This window comes from Bactrocera oleae, chromosome 5, assembly GCF_042242935.1.
Source record: "Bactrocera oleae isolate idBacOlea1 chromosome 5, idBacOlea1, whole genome shotgun sequence".
Lineage (NCBI taxonomy): Eukaryota > Metazoa > Arthropoda > Insecta > Diptera > Tephritidae > Bactrocera > Bactrocera oleae.
In genome coordinates this window covers 15900368-15927026 of record NC_091539.1, presented here as the reverse complement: position 1 = coordinate 15927026, position 26659 = coordinate 15900368, and the positions used below count along the sequence as shown (strand labels likewise).

General features: G+C 32.7%; 2 protein-coding genes across 4 annotated transcripts in view; one reads left to right on the top strand and one right to left on the bottom strand.

Moving 5' to 3' along the window:
- The first annotated feature begins 3735 nt into the window (after nucleotides 1–3735).
- On the top strand, nucleotides 3736–13341 carry Idh3a (isocitrate dehydrogenase [NAD] subunit alpha, mitochondrial). 3 transcript variants are annotated; one of them, XM_014240435.3, is made up of 7 exons: nucleotides 3736–3916; nucleotides 4033–4104; nucleotides 4774–4941; nucleotides 11479–11873; nucleotides 11934–12069; nucleotides 12153–12266; nucleotides 12328–13341. In XM_014240435.3, the coding sequence occupies exons 1-7, from the start codon at nucleotides 3890–3892 to the stop codon at nucleotides 12550–12552; spliced, it is 1137 nt and encodes a 378-aa protein (XP_014095910.1). In that variant the 5' UTR covers nucleotides 3736–3889; the 3' UTR covers nucleotides 12553–13341. The 3 variants fall into 3 exon arrangements, with proteins under 3 accessions (XP_014095910.1, XP_014095911.1, XP_069966714.1); XM_014240436.3 differs by lacking the exon at nucleotides 4033–4104; XM_070110613.1 differs by lacking the exons at nucleotides 3736–3916; nucleotides 4033–4104 and adding an exon at nucleotides 4216–4257.
- A 5873-nt stretch (nucleotides 13342–19214) lies between these two features.
- LOC106621527 (titin homolog) overlaps nucleotides 19215–26659 on the bottom strand; it is a 73201-nt gene continuing 65756 nt past the window's right edge. The window contains exons 7-8 of the mRNA XM_070110601.1: nucleotides 25380–26639; nucleotides 19215–20957 (exon numbers count right to left, since the gene is read on the bottom strand). Coding sequence (XP_069966702.1) covers nucleotides 25536–26639 — 1104 coding nt within the window. The 3' untranslated portion in view covers nucleotides 19215–20957; nucleotides 25380–25535. The remainder of the gene's footprint in view (nucleotides 20958–25379; nucleotides 26640–26659) is intronic.

Genomic DNA, 26659 nt, shown 5'->3' with positions numbered 1-26659 from the left:
GCTTGCAATGAATTACCACGAATATGGTAGAACAATATGCATAATACCTACCCGCTTAATAGTTTCAAAGAAATACTTAAGACGGGAATTCCCTAATCCACCAGAATGTATTGAATATCCGCTACTAATATTTTCAAGGCCAAATTTATAACAGGAATTTCCTAATCTTTAAGTATTAAAAATTCATAATTTCTTAACTCCATAATCTATATCTATATTTTGCCCTTATTTACAATTTTTCAAAGTATTTCTATTATTCTATGCATACATATTTGCATATTACATACAAAAAATAGATAACAGAATTCAAATTTGGGAACGAATTCATTTGAAACCGCAACTGTCAAAGCGCTCACATTTCCAGTGAGAGATGAGTTGGGCTTCTCTTTATCTCTGGTTTATTAAAAACTAAACATTAATTCCAGATTTTTGTTACAAAGTTCGAATTGGTATGTAACTAAAACACGTTGTTGTAGTAAGGGAAATAATAAATACGTGCTATCCGTGATTGCTAGATTTTCAACACTAGTAGTCAACTACAATGATTTTCTCTTCAAAATCAAACAATTAATGTTTAATTCCAAGCAAGCCAATTAATTTTACTTGTTTCGCTTTACATAGATATGCGATTGTGGAAAACTGAATTCTGCGCGAAATGTTGCGAACTCAAATTATCATCATTCATTGTAAACCTTCGCCCTTGTAGCAATTCACTTCATATAACAACTTTCTCAAATATACTGCCTCTTTGACCGCCACCGCCACATTTACAGGATCTAGTAAAGTATACGCTCCGTGACATTGATCCATGCCATACTTCTTTAACAAATTTTGAACGTATTGAGAGGGACCAACAGATATATCACCTATGCTGCCAATTCGCTCAATGTCCTTTCCAAGGAAATGTTGAACTCTGCCTTTTTCTACAATATTGAAGCTCTCAAAAATGTGTCTCTTTATCGCTAATAGGTCTGTCTCGCTTGAATAAGCTACAATAATGTCGTCAACGTAAACAGTAATGAAGTTGTATTTTTTTTATAAACATTCTTCTTATAAAGGCATGGTTCATTCTAACACTGCCAGACGGCTTCAAACCATAGCTTTCTTTAATTGTAGTATGGATATTTTGAGTTGATGAGATACGGCTTTAATACATCCAGTTGATGCATATGTAGCTCCTTTTCAGATGCCAATGCAAATAGCATTCGTATAGTAGCATAACGTACAACAGGTGAAAATGTTTCTTGGTAGTCAACGTCATACTGCTGGCTACATTCCTTAGCGATTAACCTCGCTTTGTATCGCTCAATGTTTTCATTTGGCAAATCAGCAAGTCCCCATGTTTGATTTCTAATAAGAGAATCGGGCTCTTTGTTCATCACCTTTCGGTAGCGTTTACAATTTTTCCTTGACATTACTTCTTTTATAGAGCCCGGCATCTTGATATCGCTATTCGCTATATTTACCATATGGAACTGTTTGCCAATACAAAGAAATTTCGGCTAAACCTTCCTCGTTTTCCGTTTGCACTGCTTTCAATACCGACCGGTACATCAGTTTCTTCGGCTGTTTCCTTTTCTGCTTCTTCTGAAGCTCTTTCATATTACTCCTCCTCACAATGAACTTTTTAACTGTCCATAGCGTCCATATGCCAAATCATAACATTCTCTTCTGCTGCAGTAAAACACGAAACTACTCTTGGAGTCAAAAATATTAAGATTATTTCTCTTGGAGCTTTTAACACAACATCACGATTCTGATTTCTTAGTGCCCAAACAGTCACCGAAATTCCACCCTTCCTTACTTACCGCCCGTATCAAACCAAATTTGTCAAAAGTTATGCCCGTAGTTGCAACGCAGAAATCAGTTGTTCTCTTTTGTTTTCATTTTACCAATATTGTCATTGTTCTATTTGTAAACACGATTTCTCACACATTTAGTTTTTTAGTTATAATTTTTCATAATGTAAAATCTCAAAACTAAAATCCAACTATTTAAAATAGTTTAGCTATTTATAAATAAATGTATTGGACTGTGATTTTGAGTTATTTTAGGAATATTTCAAATATATTCAAGTTAATTTTTTAATTACTACAAAATATCGAGACTGGCAACCCTGCGTTGCAAGAGATTGCTCTCTCACTCTCAGCTCACCCGTTTCTACGGGAAAATACAATTTTCACCGATATCCCACCGTACAGTAGAAGCAGAGGTGACTGTTCATTTGCATTGCGCTCTCATAAGATAGGTCGTATCAGCTGATTCGGTTCACGGTTTTGCGTTGGTGACTGTTTGTGCCATAAGACTACATAAGAGAAATTTTTGACATACAGGCTGTGTGCCAACAACAACAACGGTAACAACTTTCCATGTGTTGAGTTGGGGTGAAAAAATTTCTTATGGTGTAAACAAATTTTACATTTTGCTGTGCCAAATGAAAAGTAATGTTTTGACGTTGAAGTTCAAACAAGCGCAATTGCGTCGTTTGAATGTTTCTCTTATTATTTGAATTATTAAATATGTTCGTAAAATTAGTTAAATGAAAATCAAATATATTGCTTGCTAATAACAATATTAATGGAACTAGAAAAAATTCATTAATTTAAAGATTTGTTATTAGTTGAGAATTTTAGGCAACGTGCTAGGCTACTACGACGCTACTTGCATGCGAAACACATATGTAAGGTGCTTATATATTTTATTTTCACAAATACATTTACATTAAGATCTTTAAACCAATTATAAAAATATTATTTTAACATTGTTTTTACTTAACTCTTTCACCTTAATTTATGTTTGCAATATTTCGGATAAATACAAAATATTCAGAAAGAGTCAAGATCTTTCCTTATCAAGAGCACCATTTCTGTATTGAATGGAATAAATAAACATTAACAAATCAATAATTACGAATTAATAACATATTTTATGAATGCATATCTCTATTTATATATATAAATTGTCAAAATTTTACCTTTTCTCACCACGAAGAACTTCAATATATCGCTTTTACCTATCAGAATTTTAATTTTTCTACCGTTTGGCACATAGCCTATGTATGTACATATTTTCATCTTTCATCAAATAGTGCCAAAAAGTAGTTGATTGTGCGTAAAGAGTAGATTACAGTTAGATTGGTGGTAAAATTCATAATTGTGCATACTTTTCATCACTGCTACTAACCAAACTATGCACAAGAGATAACGGAACAAGTTATTTGCTCTTTAGAAATTTTAAATTACCCAAAAGGTAGCTGGAAATGTTGTGAGAAATACGAGATCAGAATTCATTCGGATACACTTCGAAAGAGCACTATTCTGGTAATGGCATATTTTTGGTAGGGCGCTCTGAAAAATTTAAAGTAACTTTATAACTTAACAGTTAATAGAACAAAATTTTATGGTATTTTCTTATATTTATTATACTCTCATATTTTAGTTTCATTTCAACAATTACTTCAAAGTATTTTCTACAGAAAATCTATTTCCTATGTAAGTACTTTAAAATTTTCAAATCATTAATAACCTTCGTAATGCGGTACTTTTGTGGAAAAATGGGACCAGCTATGTATGTATATATCCCAACTTGAAATGCAATAAAATTGATCAACACGCTATTGTGAATAACAAGTTGTAAAAGCTATTGTGAATTATTTTGCACGTGATTTGAGTAGAAATTGATAAAAAAATAAACAAGAATGACAGTTTGTAAAAGCAGCCAATATTGGTTTGAAGTTTTTTGCCAGTTTTCCGACGAATTTCTGGGGAAGCAAGAATTAGGGATTTGCCAGTTTTGTGGTTGTGCTGTTCTGTGCCGTGCTGTTGGTGGTTTGGTTCTTAAATTACGAATATCTGAAATTAAATCTAAATCTGAGTGAAACATTGAAGAAATGGCTGCAAGATTAATTCAAAAAATTGTGAGTGGACGTGCTAGCGTTACAAATCTTTAATTTTTGCTTTATCCTTCTAACAATTTTTAAATGTTCTTTGCTAAATTCCCTTTTGCCTACCTATTTTTCGCGCTATATTTTAGTTAAAAAGTATTGGAATTAACACATCTCGTTTTGGACAGGAGCGCTTGACTGATTCAACGGTACACGTCAAGGTGCGTCTTTAGGAATATAGTGCTTTTAAAATAACGATTCGCTAAATCGATTCAGATCGACGCTGTCAGATTTTTACATAACAGCAAATCCAGTTCAAAATTTGCCGAAATATATTTGCGTTTTAAATGTGTTTTATAACAGTTTGCGATTGGGTAATCTTTCTTTTTATCTTTTTGCTATTTAATCACGCTTAAATAATTTTATAGTTATTTTGAAACAATTGGTCCATTTTTTTTTGCTCATCCCAACACAATTGGCAAATTGTATAACCTCTACTAGAAGTTTGTGATACGTTACCGAGGCTGGCCGCCATGAGCCCTCACCCCCTTGCACTATACGTTATAGTATTGCACCGAAGCAAATCGGCTCCACCAACCAGCTCTGTGAACGTTGTAATGAGGTGGACACAGAAAGGCGATAGGCATATAGGCAAGGAAAAATACGACACATTGAATAGGGGAACTTATGTAACAAATGCGCGTATGCAAATAGATATTTATAATAGTGTGCGGACAAGTTTAATTGATAATAACGAAATTAGACATTTGTTTACTATGAAACAGCATGCTTAATTTGGCATGTAAATATTTACTAACAAATATTTATCAAGTACAATATAGCTTTTAAAATATAATATTAATCAAATTGTGATTATTTTACAATTTCAGGTTAGCACTGCCCCCACATCAGCTCGCGGCTTTGCATCTGGTTCCAGAAAAGTCACTTTAATTCCTGGTGATGGCATTGGTCCTGAAATCTCCGCCGCTGTGCAGAAGATTTTCACCACAGCCAATGTGCCAATCGAATGGGAATCCGTGGATGTGACACCAGTTATGGTAAGTGTATTTATTAGCTGTAAAAAGAAGTATGACTTATAACCAAACAAAGTTAAAAAATATTGTATGAAATAAAAAAGGATTTCCTGCGTTAGATAATATTAAATCTTCACAAATGGTATAGAGCTAAAGCGATATTACACAATTTTATTCTAAAACCTATTATGTACTGCAAAAAGAATTTCAAATGAGCAACGGAATAAGTATTAATTAACGAGTTCTTAGTGTGAACATAGATATATGAGTATGATGAAATGTTTTCATTATTGTTACGTATTTGAATGTCGTTTTAAGAATTTCGTAAAATTGGTGTGTAATAGTACATGCTTATATGTATTAAATTCTTTCAATAATATTATTGTCCAAGTTTCAAATGTTTGTGGCTTATTTCATTTAGTTTAGCTCCTATTTATATAATAAAAATATACACAAATGCGTTAATTTCTTCTTTTAAAATTTTCAGTACATTTGAAATTTTTAAGTTATACATAACAACAGCTTTTTATGGTTTAATGCGTTAAAGATGAACACTTGTTAATATAGAAGATACGAACAAATTGCATGAATACGAATACAATGTTCATTGAATGTTATTACTTTGATTTATAAGGTGATAAAAATCATGTATTTTTATTTTATGGGTCTTAATTTATTATTTCTTCTAATAATCAATAATTTTTTTTGTCTATGTGTTGTTGGTATAGTGAATGTACACATGTAGGCGGAAATTTTTGCAATCATTAACATTTAAGTGTAATATTTTGAGATAACACTGTCTGGCTTTACCAACACGCTTGTTATCATCGAGATTTTGGCGGTTTAATTATAATAGTTTTTTTTATATATATATATTTTTTTTTTATAAAGTAAATAAACAAATTTGTATATACATAATTAGAGTTCAAAGGTGCTAAGACCCAAAACCGTAATTTAAAATTTTTTTTTTTAAATCACGTAATAATGATTTTACATTGAATTTTACGATTTTCTTCACCGATAATGATTAATTTTAAAATAAATCATAAATACTCTTTTTTTTTGCTCAAAATAAAACTCACTTTAGATCACTTGTTTTTTATGAAGTTGTTAGCTTACTTCGTTTTTAATAAATCTAAAGGATCAAATTTATGTTATGGTATTATACAAAAATCATTGTAGGCAGACAAATTGAAGAGCTGACTGCATTAATTTTTGACATTGCTCAAGTATACTTAAGAACTTATTTTCAAGCAATTTTATAAGTATATAAATATAAACATATATATGGAATATCAGTAAAATGGGTTTTAAGGCAAGTTTTCGGCCGATTACTTACTGAATTTGGTTGAAATCCGTCGAGTAGAACCCTATTCTGGATAAGTAGGAGTTTAACCTGCTACAATATCCAGAACGAAGTTGCGCGAGGGTCACTCTGGCAACTCACGAGGTAACTCAAGCTCTACGTCTGCTATGAGTGGTGGTTTGACTCTTAGTACACCATTCACTGAGAGGGAGTCGGTGAAGGTGTTAATGGTTCCACTGTGAATGGCGGTCAGTGCTTGTCTAAAGTTCGTTGCGTCCGAAGTCTGGTCGGCGTACTGTCTAATGTCGTCGACGTAATCAAGGAAGGACCTCTTGATGTTCCTAGGAGGCGGTTCCTCTTCAAGCAGACGACTGCAGAGGTGATTTCTACGAAAACATCCCAGCAGAAACTGCTTGGAGAGGAGCTTAACCGGAAGCATACGAGCCTCACTATGCAGGTGTTCTATTGGGAACATCAAGAGGCATCCCGTGATAGTCCGGAGTGCAGTTTTCTTCGTCTGCGTTGCACTACATCCAGACGATCATATTGGAGCAGCATAATTAAGACCGGCCGGCCAATTGCCTTGTATGTTGCCAGCAACATTAGTTTTTAATAAAACTGTAAGGAGGAGGAAGGGTTATAACCCGATTTCATCCATTTTCTCAATGTCAGTAGGGGTACTTAAAGAAATTGTCTCAAGGGAATTGGGTTATCGTAGCTTTAGTGGTTTAGGAGATGTACATTAAATTTTTAGCCCACTTATGTCCCTTGTTATTTAAGTGCTTACTTATGGCACTTTATAGGTTTTCGATTATTGGCGTTTGGTGGTCGTGACAGTAGTCTGATTACGCCCATCTACGAACTCGTCTTTTCTTTTTCGCCACGTGTACAAAGTTTCATATCTAAATTTTTACTGAAGTTATACATATATATACATAAACTCTATCTATACTCATTTTTAGGTGATACGTACAAAAAACCGTAAGGTGAACAAAACTTTTATACTAGTAACATGTTGCAAGAGTATAAAAATTATATACATACATAGAAGTGATGGACAAATTAGAGTTATGATAAATAAATTTGACTCTCACAGAAAACTGTAAAATATTTAGACAGTATAAAAGCGACACGTTCCAACCAAAACAGGATCGACCATTTATTTCCACTCAATGATAAAACGAATTAATTTTTCCACGGCTTTGGAGGAAATAAATAATAAAACAAATAAGAAAAGGCTAAGTTCGGGTGTAACCGAACATTTGCAACTTGCAAGAGTCAAAGCCCGGGAAATTCCTTCAGGTGCTGCCAAAACTTTATATTAAAAAAATGTTGCGAAAGAATTAAACATCCATTATTTGATGAAATCGTGAATCAAATTTGGTATCTTCTTGACTAATATAGACTTAGTTTTATTGCTATATTTTAGTTCGCGTCATCTAAAATTACATTAAAAACACCTTCAAATAAGATATATGTATGTGATATTAACTCGACTGAAGATATATTAAATGTGGAAAACGTCGACCAGAGGATCGGAACTGATTATATTAGTGATATGAGGCTTAGACCAATTCCAATATATTAATTCAGCGCTAAACCACGTAGTTTTTAAGAAAACTTGTCGACTTAATTTCGCTGAAATATCACACATTTTGACCAACCTGAACGGTTAAAAGACAGGTGTAAATACGAAAATAATTTTTCCGTTCCCATAACAGTCGGGTCTACGTAACCGGAACCGACCCGGATTTTTTCCGGCCAAGGACTGTCAACTCCGCGGAATTCTGCCGCTACAACAACAACAACAAATATAATTTTACGGGGTATATTGCATTAATTTTTACATTGCTCGGGTATAGTTAAGAACATAATTTGAAGCAATTTTATATATAAATAATACTCACTGACCGACATATTCGCCATAAAACTTGTTAGAATAATGAAAATCATTATAAGTTATATGTAGGAGTTGGGTTTAGGATTGACCCGATTTGATCGATTTTTGGATATACCACATTATTATACATGCCACAGACTAATGAAATGCTCCCAGGGTTTCATTAAGGTACCTAACATACCATCACCAATCACATGAAAGGGAAGTATTGGGGTTTTCCCCTAATGATAAAGCTTAATTGCCTATGTGTAAAATTCAACTGGTTTATTTAATGAGTTATCCCACTTTTAGTAGTTTTAATCAAAACAGTGATATGGGGAGTGAGCGGAGTTATCACCCGATTTCACCCATTTTCACACTGTCTTTAGGATAGCTGAAAATATTTGTCCAAAGTTGAGTGAATTGGTTTATTATAGCTTTAGCGATTTAGAAGATTTAGAAGACATGTGTACCAAGTTTCATCAAGATGTCTCAATTTTTATTCAAGTTACAGCTTGCACAGACGGACGGACGGACAGACAGTCACCCGGATTTCAACTCGTCTCTTCATACTGATCATTTATATTTATATGTATATATAACCCTATATCTCACTCGATTACCGTTAGGTGAACAAAACTATTATACTCTGTAGCAAGATGTTGCAAGAGTATAATGACAGGATAATTAAGCAACCATTTTCAATGTTCTTTGTTGATTTGGAGCCCAGCGCCAACAGTAAGAAAATTTATGAGCTTAAGCACTTTGATAATAATACATATAATATAAGGTAGATCCTCCTCGCCACACTAGTGATGTCGCTATCGATGTCAGAAATTTGAGCATACCAAAAGTTATTGCAAAAAATATAAATGTGTAAAGTGTTATTTAATACATTCAACTGCTCAATGTACTAAATCCAAAGACACATTAGCTACATACATTGCTTATAAAACAATACAGCGAATTACAAAGGTGGCGCTGTATATCCTACAATTCGTCCGAAATATACCGGTTTTCACAAACTGTTTAAAAGAGAGAAAATACATAGGCCATCAAAATTTTCTAGCTTTGGTAATGGGTTACCTAAATTAACTAAGGCTAATAATAAGAGAAATAACAATACTGAACGGACTTATTCTAAGGTTTTAAAAGGTAATGTCATAAATAAACAAAATTTCTACTTAATATATACATATATTGTATATAATATAATGTCATAATGATAGTATCAGAAAGTTCACAAACAAAACATTTTTACAAAAAAAATTTTATGATATAGTCGCCTCGAATCATCCAAGCCAGCTCATGCAGACTGTGCTATTTTAATTAAATCTTGTATCATATATGATGCACTTGAATCAATTCAAACGCCATCAATACAAGCTGCCGAAATAAAAATTTTACTCACCACCAAGACATGGTATAACAACTTCTGAATACGACAGTTTATTTCTTAAGCTCTCTTTGTTCCAGATTTTTTGTAGGATGTGATAACAATGCTGAGCATCCCTGGTGGGGTTCACGTACTTCAAACCCAAAGGATAGAGAGTTTAACAAATGCCCTATAAAAATAATTTAAAACACTGTCAAGCGGTGAACCTACCTAGTGGCGGAGTCATCCATTGAAAATTCCTCACCTTCTAGATTTTGCTGTATATTCCATCTCAGCTATTAGATTCTGATCACTCGCCAGTTATAGTCAACTATAGCTCATTAATTAATGTGAAACATCAAAAATATTCTACTTTAAACAACCAAATTGAAATTGGTATTTTTCAAGATTGGATAACTCAAAATATAGTAATTAACAGCTCTTTCAAAACATCAGCCGAGCTGGATAATGTAGTAGATGGTTTTTGTAAAACAAGTTCATGAAGCAGCTGATACTTCCTAAAAAAGGAATGCATTTTTGCTTCATAACTTAATTCGTGTGTATGCAAAGAAAGCCACAAAGGACCTGAAAGAAATTGAAAGATTTAAAAAACAAATCGATTTTTGAATATAATAAAAACCATAAGATATGGAATGCTACAAAATAGGTAAAACGGCCTAAGAAAAGAAATGCACCTATTAAAGACAATAATAACTTTTGGTGTAGAACAGACAAAAGTAAAGCAAATGCATATAGTAAACATCTCGAACTAACGTTCACTGCTTTTAGTAGCAGCAGCAGCAGCAATGATAGTGAAATATTATAATTTTTTAACATTATTTGTCTTTACCGATGAACCATATTACGACCACGGTAATACGTACCGAAATAGACCAATTTTCTAGCAAGAAATCTTCAGGATATGTTAACATTGATGCGAAAGTAGCAAGTGCTTACCTAAAAGAGGAATTATGTTTCTAAAACTTAATTATTCAATATTAAGGCTTAACCATTTTCGTACCCCGTAGAAACTTCTTCATATAGACAGTTTGTTATCTTTATTTTCCAAAATATTTGAAAACATATTTGCGTATTGAGTATTGCCAATATGAAATGAGCATAGGGTTATGTCGAACATCAATTTGGGTTTCGCCTATATCACGGTACATCCGAACAAAGCCACCGTGCGTTTAATTACATTATTGGCTCCTTAGAATTTAAGGAATACTGTTCAACTGCATTTTCACACATACAACAAGCAAGATCTCACTGGAGATCAATAATATAAGTCAAATTATGATTTTGTTATCTAATTTCCTTATTATATTCTAAAATATATTGCAAATAATTTATATTCACCAGGAACCGTAAATAATGATTATGGTTGCGATTTTTAACTGAAAAAATCAATTACTTACAATCGACGTACAAAAAAACATAATGTCACGTTAATCCTTTTTTGGCGATCTCAGCATTTTGGGTGATGATTTTTTAATTTCGAATTTTTATAATTTTTTTCACCGATAATTATTAATTTGGTTAATTTTATAATAAATCATAAATAATTATTATATTTGAGCAAAAAAAAAAACATAATAATCACAAATAATTTTTATTTTTACTCCAAATAGAACTCATTAAAAATGATGAAACACAGGTTTTTTAAGGATAGCACTAGGAATTAGAAGTGATTTTGTATATATTTTTAACTGAAATTGCTGTTCGAAGTACATATATCAGTTTTTGTTTTTGCATTGGAGCATATCCCAACTCGCAGAGCTATATTAAATGAACTGTGCACGAACTTCATTATATTATAATAAACCTTTATGAAGAAAACATAAATCACGAAAACTTTGATATATTCATACTTAAGTATTTACGCAGTGATTTTATATGGTTAAAAGATATTTTATAGTTTTGTGTATATGTTAACAAGATAATCTTAAAGCAGCTTATTTTATTAGATAAATACTAAATGTGACATTTTATATTATACAGGGCCCCGATGGCAAGTACGGCATCCCTCAGGCAGCCATTGATTCCGTAAATACAAATAAAATTGGCTTGAAAGGTCCCTTGATGACACCAGTTGGCAAAGGTCACCGCTCATTGAATTTGGCCTTACGTAAAGAATTCAATTTGTACGCCAATGTACGGCCCTGTCGCAGTCTGGAGGGCTACAAAACCCTTTACGACGACGTCAATGTGGTGACAATCCGTGAAAACACCGAAGGTGAATACTCCGGCATTGAGCACGAAATTGTTGATGGTGTTGTACAGAGTATAAAACTGATCACCGAGGAGGCGTCAAAACGTGTCGCCGAATACGCCTTCCAATATGCCAAGGCCAATAACAGGAAGAAGGTGACAGTAGTGCACAAAGCTAATATTATGTAAGCAAAATAAATAAATAAACAAATATATTACTTATGTATGATTGTAAACGAATATAGGCGCATGTCTGATGGTTTGTTCTTGCGTTGTGCGCGCGATATGGCCGAAAAATACCCGGAAATTCAGTTCGAAGAACGTTACTTGGACACTGTGTGTTTGAACATGGTGCAGGATCCCAAAAAATATGATGTCTTGGTATATATACTATACGAGCAGTATTAACTCCTTCATATTAAAATATTTTCTTACGAAATATTTAACTTAAATTTAAATTTCAGGTAATGCCCAACTTGTATGGTGATATTCTTTCTGATATGTGCGCTGGTCTCGTTGGTGGATTGGGCCTGACCCCATCAGGCAACATGGGTTTGAATGGCGCCCTATTTGAATCTGTATGTATTTATTTACTAAAAACCTTCTCAATATATTTTTATTAAATATTTTTCAACTCAGGTTCACGGTACTGCCCCTGATATTGCTGGCAAGGATTTAGCCAACCCAACTGCTTTATTGCTGTCGGCTGTTATGATGTTGAGACACATGGAGTTGAATGAACATGCTGATAAGATACAACACGCCTGTTTCGAGGTGATTAAGGAAGGCAAACATTTAACTGGTGACTTGGGTGGCAAGGCCAAATGCTCAGAGTTTACAAATGAAATTTGTGCTAAACTGTGAAGTGAATGAGTACAACTATTCGGTTGTTTGTATGCGAACGTCTCCATCGTGTATATACGCCAAATTCCTGATTTGATTGGAACACTAAATTATACCCACTGCTGCTTAACCTAATAATAACCTAAATTGATTAAAAAAAATTAACTAAATTATTACGAAAAACTAACTGCTTAAAAGAAAAGTATTGTACGTTCGAATAGAAAAATTATACACCCCTATGTTATACTGTGTAATATCAAAACGTTACATATTTGTTGAGCCGAATACTAAATAACAAACAAACCTTGCAACAACCAAAAATTTGCTATTCATGTACAATTCACTTGTTAGATCGTCAATCGTCTTACTACAGAAGTATTCATTTAAAGTTTTATTTTTTCTTTGATCTTAAATTTGCCATCAGGTATTTAGTATTTATATTACGTTTATTAGACAATATTTATTTAAAGATGTTGGATTCATTTAATGTTAAGTTATCGACGAGAGTTATTAAAATTGCTAATATACCATCATAATGGATTAGATGTCATTATTTTGCACATTCAAATCATACACATTAATTAATTTTCCTTTTGTCGATAATCAATTGTACTTGATGATTAGAATATAGGCAAAACCTAAATTCTCATTTCAAAGCAGTAAGGATACCATGTTATAATTTTTTGCCAGAGTAATAAACTATATTAGAAAAATGTCTGACTAAACCACCAAATGTCATTGTGAATGCTAAAAGGTTTTGCATGTTAAGACAACTCAATAAACAGTTCATAAAAATTTAAACAGTAATAACTGTATTGTGTGCTTATTTAAGTGTCTTTTTATAGTTAGAAATGTCAATTTAAAAATAACATTTTTATATTTTTATGCATTAATCATTATGAAGGCATCACAGTCAATTTTGTCAATACATTATATATCATTTCGATTTCAATAGTTTGGACTTATTTACTACGAACTAAGGGAATCCAACTGTAGCATTAGACGAACAAAATAATGTCCTCTCATTAATCTAAAGAGTATAGCAAACTAAAGTAAATTCCATCATCCTTCAAGAATCTGGCATTACAATTATGCTGACCAGTTTCGTTTGTACGTTTCTGGCTCCTAAGTATATGGGAATCAATGATAAGTATATGGGAATCTTAATACATATTTGAATGGCCTTACTCGTACTTATTTTTTGACAGCAGTATCTTTGTTGCTACCATAATCACAATAATATAATTATACTAATTAACAAGTTAATTCTAACCAATAAAGGATCATAGCAAAGTAATGTTTTTGTAGTTTAAAACGTAATAAATAAATTATGGGTTTACATTTTATTGAATTGCGACTAGTAAAAAGAGTTATACTAACAAGCAATATTTTTCAAAATTTATAAGATAAAACTACAATAAAAATGTAACCTTGTTGCATGTTTCGATGCTGCTTCGCGAATAACTTCCAGGACAGTTTTGATAGGTCACGGTGCATTTACAAGTTTTCTCAACATTTTATTTTGGATCCTTTGCAAAGTTTCAATATATAGCTTTAGCTCTGCAACTTTTTATGTGTGTGCTCTTTCCAGTTCAGCTTTGAATCCAGCTTCATGCCAAAATATTTCGCCGAGGTGGAGTATGGGATTACTTCATTTCCAATATATAAGGGAATATGTCTAACATTTTTGTTAGTCTAGTTTACGTGTATTGACTTCATCTCGTTTAAGATTATGCACCATCTCTGTGTCCATTCGAATACTTGGGTAATTGAAGTTTGCATTCTGTTGGACGATTTTATTTAATTTTTACCGGTCGTAATGATGCAGGTATCATCGATAAGTGTGGCAGTTGTGCTGTTTATAGGTGTATGCATAGCGCTGGTAAACAAAATATATAGGAGTGGTCCTAGGACACTTCCTCGAGGCACACCTGTTTTTATTGGCTGTAGAGTGGAATATGCTTGTCCCTGCATGATTCTGAAGTAGCGTTTTCTTAAGTAAGAGGCAAGTAGATCAGAAGAACGAGTTTTAATTTTTATAATAATCCATGGTGCCACACGATATCGAACGCCTACGATGTGCCTAGAAAAACTGCTGTGCAGATGTTCTTATTTTCTATTGCATCTTTTATTATGCTTGTTATGCGAAGTACTTGGTCGATTGTAGAATGTTGAGATCTAAATCCAAATGCGTGAATTGTTATAAGACGCTGAGACTATTTTTTCCAAGTCTTCGAATAATGACAGCTTCAAGTAGCTTAGACAAAATCGACAACAATGAGATTGGGTGATATGATGAGGCTTCATATGTTCTTTTCCCAGGTTGTTGTATCATAATGATTTACCTGAGATTTAGTCAAGCATCGGCAGTTATCAAGTCAAAGCCAGGAGCCTTTTAGGTTTCAATCTTGTATTGATAAAATTTACAACTTCTTTATTTATTGTTGGTTGAATTTACTGAGAAGCTTAGTTAAATTGTTCAGTTCTGTTTTTCCGTATTAGCTTATTTTAACGCAGTTTTCTCTTTTTCTGTATGAGATCCAAAATTTCTGCTGGGTATTTAGTGTAACAGTTATTTTATTTCAAAACAGCGGTACTTTACCAAGCCGATTCTTAAACAATTTTCGCAAATTTAGCGACTTCATACAGCAAAAAGTGATACAAATAATTTTTAAACAATAATTCATATCTCACCAAACTTGTGCAATATATACAATGGCATATAACAAGTGACACAAAATCGGTCATATTATGTAAACATTTTTTTTAGAAATAGTAAAGAACAAATTATGATATGGTTTGTATGCCATAAACATACTCAGAAATAAAAAATACTCAGGTAGGTTTATAATTTTGCGACACCTTATATCTTGAAGGAATGAACGAGAAGATATTTTCTACAACTTAGGTACATCTTCCATATGGAATTCAAAGGAAATTACCATCGTTTTCAAAACATTTATCTGTTGTTTTAGTAGTCATATGATTTAAGGACGGAGTTTTCTTTTTTACTAGTATGGAATAATAAAAATTTAACCAATAAAATGGACGGAACTAAATCTATTTCTTTCTAAAAACGAGCAGAATCAATTTTACCAAATAATAATTAAAATGTAGTTAACAACTTTCAAGCTCTAAATGTACATACAAACATATATGACCAAACTTATATACATATGTATATGTACAATAGAAGAGTTAGATATCGTTGAACTATTTATTGGTTGCAATTGCTGAGTAAATTATTAAAGTATTGATTTTTTGTATAGGACTATTCCATGTAAAGCGGCGATGCACATAAAAATAATAATTTACATATTTTTAATTGAATTTGATCATTTGACGTCTACAAGAGAGTCACATTTCTAAACTTATTAAAAAATAAAACTTTTTTCCAATGTTTTTTTTTTTTTATAAATTTCACAACCTTTTGAAATTTATATGTATATACTGAATACTTAATTTTCTCCACTGTATTATCTGTTATAAAATAACGTTTACTTCTATTGCTTCTCTCGTTATTTATAAACCACATTATCTGTAAGAAGACAACACTATTGCTTACAATTTGACAGACTTTCAATATTCTACTTTTTACAACAAAGCTTTCATGGAATAATTAAGAAAATAAATTTTTAGTTATACCCGTCACAGTAAATAATAAAATAAAGTTTAATAACATTGACTAAATTTAACTTCGGAGAAAAAGAGATAAAACCAGTAAGGAAGGGCTAAGTTCGGATGTAACCGAACCTTCTTTGCTCTCGCAAAGTCAAATGGTATACTCGTTTGAGATTTCTTTGTGGATTGGCTGATATTTTCGGTAGAAGGTCAACTATAGGCACTGGGGTCCACATATTTAGTACTTAGGGGCTGGGCTTAAACAGTTTTTGTTCGATTTAGACAATTTTTGGTCACAAGGTGGCATACTTTAAACGTATTATTCACGCAAAGTTTTACCCCGGTATAATCATTGTTGCTTGATATGCATAGTGGAAAGTAAAAGAATCAGATGGAATTGAAAATGGTGTTATATGGGAAATAGGCGCAGTCCGATTTCGCCCATTTTCGCACTATGACATAGAAATATAAAAAGAACGTTACGCACCGAATTTGGTTGAAATCGGTTAAGTAGATCCCAAGATATAGGTTTTCACCTAAAAGTGGGTGGTGACACGCCCATTGTCTAATTTTGAACGCGGTTTCTATAAAATTATCTTATACCATCCCAGAGATAATATTTAATGTCTCTGGCGTGCTTAGTACTTGATTTATCGCGCTTTTAGTAGTTTTTAACAGTACCGTTATATGGGGAGTGGGCGGACTTGCCACCCGATTTCAACTATTTTCACATTGTCAATAGAAGTGCTAAAAACATTTGCTTCCAGTGAATTTTGTTATTATAGCATTAGCGGTTTAGGAGATATGCAAATTAAACCTATTAGAGGCGGGACCACGCCCACAAATTAACTGCTGATGCCCCTCCCTAATGTGATCCTGTGTACCAAATAACAGTATTGTATCTTATTGCGGAGCTTAGTTATGGCAATTTATTTGTTTTTGATTAATGGCGTTTTGTGGGCGTGGCAGTGATTCGATTACGCCCATATGCAATACCAACCGTCTTACGGTACCAAGAAACATGTCTACCAAGTTTCATAAAGATATCTCAATTTTTACTCAAGTTACAGCTTGCACGGACGGACAGGCAGACGGACGGACAGACAGTCACCCGGATTTCAACTCGTCTCTTCATCCTGATCATTTATATATGTATATATAACCCTATATCTAACTCGATTAGTTTTAGGTGATACAAACAACCGTTAGGGGAACAAAACTATTATACTCTGTAGCAACAGGTTGCGAGAGTATAAAAAAGGAGGGATGCTAAGAAGATCGTAATGGACAAACAATCGTTGGGAGAAAAAAGAAAAAATGAGTGGGAGAGGACGCAAGTCAAATATTAAGCGTTTTGAATAGATTGAATATTGACAGCTATAAATCTCAGTGTACATTAAAGAAAGCAGTGACTAAAGTTAAACGTAACCTTCCTAGTAGGCCGTCGAAAAGATTTACTGTTATGAAGCAACTTTTCAATGACATTCCCTTCGAAGGTGATACCATCAGTAAGTGTAAGAAACAAAATTAAGGTTAGTAAGGAGGTGATATCAGTCGACAAGCACCCGGTATCAAAGACGTAAAGCTCGTCAAAAATTCATCAACTAGTTGTCGGGAAAAAATTCAAAAAAGATACCTAAATATGACAAAAGCCGAATGCTACAATTTATTTAAAGACGCGAATCCAACAATTCAAATTGGAAAATGTGTTTTTAACAATCATCGGCGGCCAAATGTATGTCATGTGCATTTGCATCTATCATGCAAAGTTCAAATTTTTGTCGCATGCCGTTCATAAGGTGTAGTATACGATAGTACGGATAGCAAATAATAAATGTGTTTATATTACTGTTGTTTTTTTAATATTTATTAATGAAGTTAATAAAATGTTTTCTTTCTTCAATCTTTTCGTGTTTTCCTACCGGGTCACACCCGTCACGTTTTCCGAAAAGTTGTTTTATAGAAAAATATTTTTTTTCTATACTGTAGATATTTTATATTTATAATCAAAAATTTCTTAAGCAACGTACTTCACCAAAATTATTAATTACTTTCTATACAAAATTTTACATAATATAATCTGAAAATTATAATTCTTTAAAATTTCAAATATCTAAGGTCCCACCCGTCACAGTTTTCTGATGGCTGTTTCAAGCAAAAATATTATTGTTCCAATGTCTGCTTGTTATATAAACGTATATAACTTAACAACCTTCAGAATTACAAGGTTTTTTTTTAACTATAAACTTTTTATTTTTGCATTATAACCAAAAAAAAGTGGGTATGAAAAATCAAATTTTAATTTTGTATAACTTTGAAGTTTTTCGTATACGCAAAAGAATTATATTAAATTCAAATCGCATTTATTTACATAATAACCAAATGCAAACCGTTATCTTTAAATAATATCTCATTGAACTTAATTAGCGAAGTTTTACCTGGTTAGATTAGTTGAGATTTTATTCGATCTCACTTGGACTACCAAAAATTGTCCTTTTTGAAGCCAAACAACAGGTGATAGTTGGATGTTAAGTATTGACAAAGCGCCGTGAAACTATACATTTATTCTAACTTACCAGAATCCCTAGTGGTAGAGATCCGAGATGTATTAGCCTTGATTTCAAATAGGCGGGACCAATCAAGACTCATACAAATAAAAATAAATACAAAATCTCTTGCTGAAAGCGAAGAGCATACTCAACTTTTTATCAGAGCAAAAGATCTTGCAGCTGCACAAGTACTGGTAGTTGAACTGTTAAAGCCAAACCACTTAAGACCCATCCATACATTAGTAAAACGCAGAAAGACAGCAGAACTCCGAACTTTCCATTATACTGTCAGCTTTACAATTACCAGTGTTAACGCTCCCAGGAAATCATAGTAGTCTTATCAAGAAGTAAATCGACAATAAGAACTTTACAACCTACCTTAATAGGTAAAAATTGCGTATTAGTTTCGTATGCAGTACGTTTTGTTAGATTTATAAATGTGATGTTGTTTTTAACTGTGATCTTGGTGTTTGAATTAATTTACTTACACACCCAGCGAAACAAACACGTTAATTACGGTTAATTTATTATCATATTATTTATACATATCAGCATATTTATACATATAAAATAAATATGTATTCACATATTTGCATTATAGTAATATCGTTTTATTATATGTTTGCATGCCGAGGGTTATACATTTTCTGAATATATTTGCATTTATGTATTTATATTTAATATAGAATTTTCTTTAAATATTACCTTAGTTTAAGCTACATAATTTTTAAAATACATACATACACTTTTTCTTTTTCTTTTTTGCTTGTTACTGCCCCTCGTAAATGGCAGCGTTAATAGTGCTAGTGCAACTTATTTGCATTTTCGCGTATTCTTGTTGACAATTATTAAGCACAACGAATGCAGGCAATTAAAACATTTAAATACAACTTTTTCTTTTTATTTTTTTGTTACACTTTACACACAATTTATGTTTACGAGTTTATACACCATTGGATTTTCGTTGTGTGTTTTGTTGTAGTTTAGTATTTTACTTTATTCTTAACCAAACTAGTACACATTATATATGTATGTATGTTTGTATGTATGCATTCTACTATTAACGAATCATAATTTTTAATTGTTTGTACATAAACTTAAGAGAATAATTCATTTAATATTGGACTTAAAGCTAGGTCGTAGGGTTGATCCAAAACCGATGAATCTCACTTGGGTCATTCCATGTCAAATCCACAAATAGTTGGGCGCGACCCCCATCGTTTCGAATGAATTTGGGTGGAAAGTTTTGTCTTATCATAAAACAAAGTTCTGCCAAAATAAAAAGTTTTGAAAAAATTTTCCTAAGAGCTATACGAAATTGAAAATGTCACTGTTTTCCCGATTTTATGAGTTTATTTATTTAATATTTCAGAAACCACTGTATATTAAACAAAGGACGCTGGTGAGTAGTCAAAGGTCACTTAGAAGTATGGGGAAAAAATTGCTTTGAAAAAATTTTGAAAATTACCAAAATTAAAAAACTTTGAATTTTGGAAAATCGTATTAGGCCTCTAACATATCTAAAGGAATTCTGAAATTTTCAGAAGGGTGTTCTTTTTTGTTTCAAAGATATGAATTTTTGAATTTTGGCAAAATAGTTTTTTTTTTTATATTTTTAACTTTTTTGTTGAATATCATTTCTATCTCATGATTATCGAAATTTTAAGTCTAAAATCTTTTTCTTATGTTAATTTTTTGTTTGTTTATTTATTATTATTATTTTTCATCCCATTAACATAAAACAAATATTTTAGACTATTAAAAGTGTAAAAAATAGAAGCGAATCAGTGGGGGTCGCGTCCAACTATTTGTCGATTTGACATGGAATCCAAAATACCAAGTGGGTCGGTATTTAAATATTAGCAATATCGCACCATTATAATTTTACAATTATTATAAGGTATTTGATATAACATATATATTTTTTCGATTTTTTCTTTTTATTATTGTTGTTTGGTTTTTGGGGCATTAACTCCGATAAATTTAACTTAAACCGGTTTTTTTTATGAGTGAAAAATCTTATCAAAATTCAAATAGTTTAGGCAATTTCAACATAAAATCAAATATTAATTCTTAAAAATTTATATAGGCTTATTTATACAATGCATATGTATATGCAGTAAAGTATAACTATTTATTAAAGAAGAACTACAAGTGTGTCCTTGTTGATTAAACTGGTTTTGTATGTGTCCATTAAGAAAAACTTACTTTCTTCAGACCACCGATATGCTCAGCTAAGAGAGGCTACGTTTAAAACTGGTAGTGTATGAGTGTGAGTGTAAAGAGAGGCGGGAAGATAAAACATAGAAAAAGAAATAAAAAATAGAAAAATGTTTAGCATAAATTTACTTTTGGTATTTTGGTTTGTAAAAAAAAGTACAATAAAATGGTAACCAAAATAATAAGCTTACTAAGCGCAACGTAATATAGCGACACATAAATTTGTATTCCTGAAAATAGTGGTGCAACAGCTTCTTATATTTAAAGATCTTATCTAACATGTACTGGCTGTCAAGTAAACAAGCGTCTGGTTATTTTGGTATAATAGACATTTCAAATAATAAATACGAACAAATTCTGTTAGTTTTGCTTCTGCTATCTTTTTAATGACGCATTTTCATATTTTCTGAAAAACAAGCTGTTCATTATTAAAGTAGTGATTGTCGATAGTAGTTCATAAATTAAATAGTCATTATAAAGTTGCAATAAGTAAGACCAACCATTGAAGGCACGGAGTCCCGGAAAGTACCTTTTTCGATCAGGACGTATATACTCGTCGCGACAAAATTAAGAAGCATTTAAATTTGTCATTTACAATACGGCGAATGAAGAGATGACAGAGAAACTCGTTTTTTTTTATGCTAAAACATGGTTCAGAAAGTATGTCCGCTAGCCACCAAACACAGAATACCATTCCAGGTACACTACCAAAACGGTAATCTGAGCTGGCTTTTCGTACCATGTTCTATACTTTTGATCGATGGCATTATGGGCCGTGCATTGAATGTAAAGACATTGCAAAACGTTTTATCATTTGCTAGCTTCGAAATGCCTATAAAATTGACGTGTCAGCAGGACAACGAACAGACCAGCAAACTAGCTAAGGAGTAGTTTGCATGAGAATAAATCCACGTAGTGTAGGTATATGTTAAACAAGTTGTAGCAACATAAAATCCATCAAGTAGAACTAAACTTTAGCTTTTATAAAGCGTTGTCAGGATCTAGTAGACTCTATACAACGGCGTGTATGGTTGCTTTAAAAAGTAAAGGGTTGACAACAAAATATAAAAAATCGAAAATATTTACTATATGAATTTTTAGTTGTTAACTGGGAGTTTCTGTTTTTCCTTAAAAAAAAAACAGTATTTTTTCCAAACATCGGAACGATTACGACTTTTAGTATGTTATTTTTATTCATGTTTTGAATATATTCACTATCATTCAGGTTGTTGTTAATTTATACATATATCTTCACAATTTCTATTATATTTTCTGTGTAACTTGACTGGAATATATTTGTACAGTGTACAAACGCTGGTGTAAAAAACTTTTGATCTCCAGAAAAATCACCGGAAATATTCTTTGTGCATCCATTTTAACGGAGAATTTCAATAGAGAAATGGTCCTGTTGCAACAAACCAGTCTTCAAAAGTTTATAAATAAGTTTCAAAGCCAAAAAATACTAATTTTCGGTATAGATTTTGAAAATTCATTAATCTTTCAATTGACAATTATTTGTATCAATCATTTTCAAAATTGAACTTCAAGTACAATCCCTTGGATTATTATACCGGCAATAACACTAGCACTACTATTTTCGTGAACACAACTATATGGGCATACATGTAAGGTTATAATATTATATAATATAACAGTATATTTATTTTCTTATCATTTTACACACATATATACATAGCTTGAGTTTAGAAATATCTAATTTTTCTAAGCATTGAAATCAAACCTTTTAAATTAAAATATAAATTTTTAAAACAAGTAAGGAAGGGATAAGTTCGCGTGTAAGCGAACATTTTGTACTCTTCCAACTTGCAACACTTCTGGTGTTGGCAAAATTTTAAACAATCAAATTTGGTATTCAACCAGTAGATCGGAATTGATGATATTACGGATATGAGGTTTAGACCAATTCGATTCATATTCAGTGGTAAACCACATAATTTTCAAGGAAACTTATCCATTTAATATCATTAAAATATCACACATATTGAACAACATGTACCTTAAAGTCAGCATTAATTTGGATATTGCTCAGGTATACTTAAGAACATATTTTCAAACAATTTTATAAACATATAACTCACACACTGAACGACATATTCGTCATAAGACTTGTCAGAAAAACTAAAATCATTATATGTAGTATATTGGTGTGGGGGTAATTGGTATATATGGTATAAGGCCATCCGGAAGTTTGAAAACGGTATATTACGTATATGCCACATACTATGTTCCGTGCGTTTCATTAAGGTACGCTTACCATCAGCAATATACATATATGGATTAAAGTCGTAATATTAGTTATATAGGGTCTAGGACAAGTTTTAATCCGATTTTATCCATTTTAAGCACATACATTGTTATTAGTAAAACACCTTCTCTCGTTTTCACTCAGATAACCCACATATTGCCCGATTAATGTAGTATAAAGTAAACCGGAAATCTGCGGGCTACGTGTATTCGATTTTAGATTGGTCGCTGACAAGGTCGGTCATTTTGATTGACTAGTTAATTTTTGACAGCAGTTTTGGTTTGTCTTAGATTTTTGCTTATTCCAAAAAATGGATCAAAGAATTTGTATAAAATTTTGGAAAACAAAATTAAGTGCGCGGCCGCATTCCGAATGTTGACTGTGGACTATGGTGAAGCTACCTAAGACCAAATTACATTACTTCTACTAAGCAATCAACTAATGATCTGTAAGTCCGTCAATTATTCATGTGTTCAGAACTTACTTCTTTATAGCTCTACAATGCTTCGCTATGTCTACAAGGAATCAAACTATTTAGTTATTGAAAATAATAGTGGCAGCGGTTACAAAATAAAATGTTTAATACATTCAAATTGATATGAACTACAAAACTTCCATGAGGTATAACATGAACCAACCTGTAGTCTCTCGCAATACTAATTTCCCTAGCAATTTTCCACTAAAGAAATGTTATTTTAGCGTCCTAACCATCAGATAGCTTTTTCATTATTGTAGTTTCATCTATGGAACAGGGCTGTTCCGCAATCTATTGATTCGCGCTGGCATTTAGTCCAATGGGTTCCATGAACTACTCTACCTCGGGTAGAATAAAATTTTTAATTCAAAGTCCACCTCTGTCACTTGATACACATAATTGTAAGGACAAGCGATGTGCTGTTAGTTGATATGTTGTGCGTGATTAGTTTTGAAAAAATTTGGGAAATGTTGTAAATATAATCAATCTGTTGCACAATTACTTTCCATCTTAAACGATTCTCAACAAAACTAATTGCATACAAAAACAAATACTCACCTATATCAAGTCATATCGATTAAACCTGGACATTATAACATTCCTGTGGGGAAAGGAGTCCAAATGGTAAGTATTAGTTTGCCGTGATAATGTCAACGATTCTAAGGAAAACTTAAAAGGATTCAGCGGACAAATAGAGATTAAAGAGCGTCGGATTTCAGATGTCATAAATTATGGAAGCTTTTATTATTAGGCAAACACACGCTATGCAAAATTGAGATGTAAAAATACTAAGTTAATTTAAAAAAAAAAAGATAAATTTTTGTGTAACTGCAAGTTGTTTTATTGTGTTCATAATCTTTTCAGTTCGAAAAATGAGTTTGGTTTCTCGAATAACAAACTTTTATTAATATATCTTTTTAGTACAATTAGTTACACAAATTAAAACGGAGTGTGTAACTTAATTATAATTTACTTATGCATACAGTAAAAGCTGATAAATTTAAAAATTGCAATAATTAGAAATGAATTCTGCAGCAGTACAAAATTCGGATTTTTTTTCAATTTCTCTTCATTTTTATTTGCTCACATGTGTATACACATGTTTTATACACCTATTCGAGTACATTTAATGCTGTAAATGGTTTGATTAAAAATAAGTTACCAAATGAAAGCAAGGAATTACTTTGTAATGGGTTGCAACTACATTTGAACAAATTCATCGTAAGTAACCCACAACGACGATTGTCTATAGCAAAGCATTTCTTTTCCAGATCACATTACAGAGCAGCTAAGTGGAGCAACATATGCGTAAGTTATTGTACCTTGCGAAAACAAGCCTAGTTATCGTCAGTAGGCAGTAGAGAGTTGAAATCGATATTTTTTAAGAATGAAAGAGCGGCACTGACACGAATTGATAAAACCAACTTGATTTACCCTAATGCCAACTTACACAAACAATATAATATTCGTATTAACTAAACTAAATTTATAATTTTATAAATATAAAAGTAAAGCGAATGTACAGCTTTTTACAAAATACACTCATACAGTGATAATAATGTTAATGTAACTACATTTTACAACTAAATCTCACACTAAATAGTCATTACTACATAAAAGATTTGATAGAAATATATGGGTAATGTCTGCAGGAAAAGGTGGTTGGTGAGTGTGTGATGGAACTCTAATTGAAAAAGAAATGTTCGTTTAAACCTACCACATTTGTATCCATATTTTCATCATTCATTTCATTCACTTCATCCACCCCCATGCCAACACCGTCCGCACATTCGCCTGCAGCATTGCCTGTCCTTCGCACATTCTCTAATAGACCATTGTGGACATTGTCTAAATAGAGCACATTGGAACAATATTAACTCCCAGGATCATTGTATATTGCACGTTGTGCATGTCGGTATTGCGCGTGCATTTGGGCTGCCGTTGTCATGTTGGGTATTAAATCAGACTTTGGCGGCGCAATCGCTGGATTGGTAACGGTGGTGGGCAGCAGTGTAGGTTGTGTGGGCACAACTCCTATAACGGCCAGACTATCGCCCAAACTTGGCATGCCACTTCCTGAATCGGACGCAATAAAACCACCTGCACCAAGATGGTCGGCTGTTGTTGCTGAGGACAGGTCGATGTGTTGTCCCGAATTTTCGGCTATCAAAGCTGTATTAGCCGCTGTAGATGGCTTCTCCAGCGGCGACATAATGGGCGTTTGGTTTAGCAACGCATTTGTCGCATTTGTTAGAGCAGGGCGCGTGCATGGAGGTGAAAGTGGTGGTTGCGTCAGAGCCGATTGAAGTATAAGACTACCGTCATCCGTTCCTATAAGTTGTAACGTTTGCGATGTGTCTATTTGTAGCAATGGTATGATATCGGTTTCTAATCCTTCATCTCCAGCTACTGTAACTGTTTGCAACTGCTGTATGAATTGTTGTTGCAATAACTCTTGTTGCTCCAGTTGCTGTTGCTCCTCTAATTGTTGTTCTTCCAACAACTGCTGCAGTTGCCGAAATTTTTCTTGCAAATTAACATCCTGTTGGAGGGTATCTAATGCATCCCGCGTCAGCTGGAATACGCGTCCAAGGTGATCGCGCAAATCAAACAAATCATCAGTAGAACGCATCACCTCCAAAAACTGATCCCATTCCATATGTACTAATTCAGAGCCAATTAAAATGGTAACCCCAGTCTCTCCTTTGTACGCTTCATTAGCAGGGGCCGTCTGCACATCTTCCGTATCTACTTCGGCAGTATGGAAATCCGGTGTTTTATCAGCATTCGGCGTCAATATCGGATGTCCGATAAGTACTTCCTTTGGTATGGGCCTTAGTTGTTGGTCACAGCGTGTATAGTAATAAGGCTGAGCAACTATCGGCACCCACTCCTCACCTACTTTTCGACATAATAATAACGTGTCGGGGTAGCCTGGTACTGACTGTGCCGGCACGGCTATTACTGATGGTGTATGCTGCAAATATATATAATTAA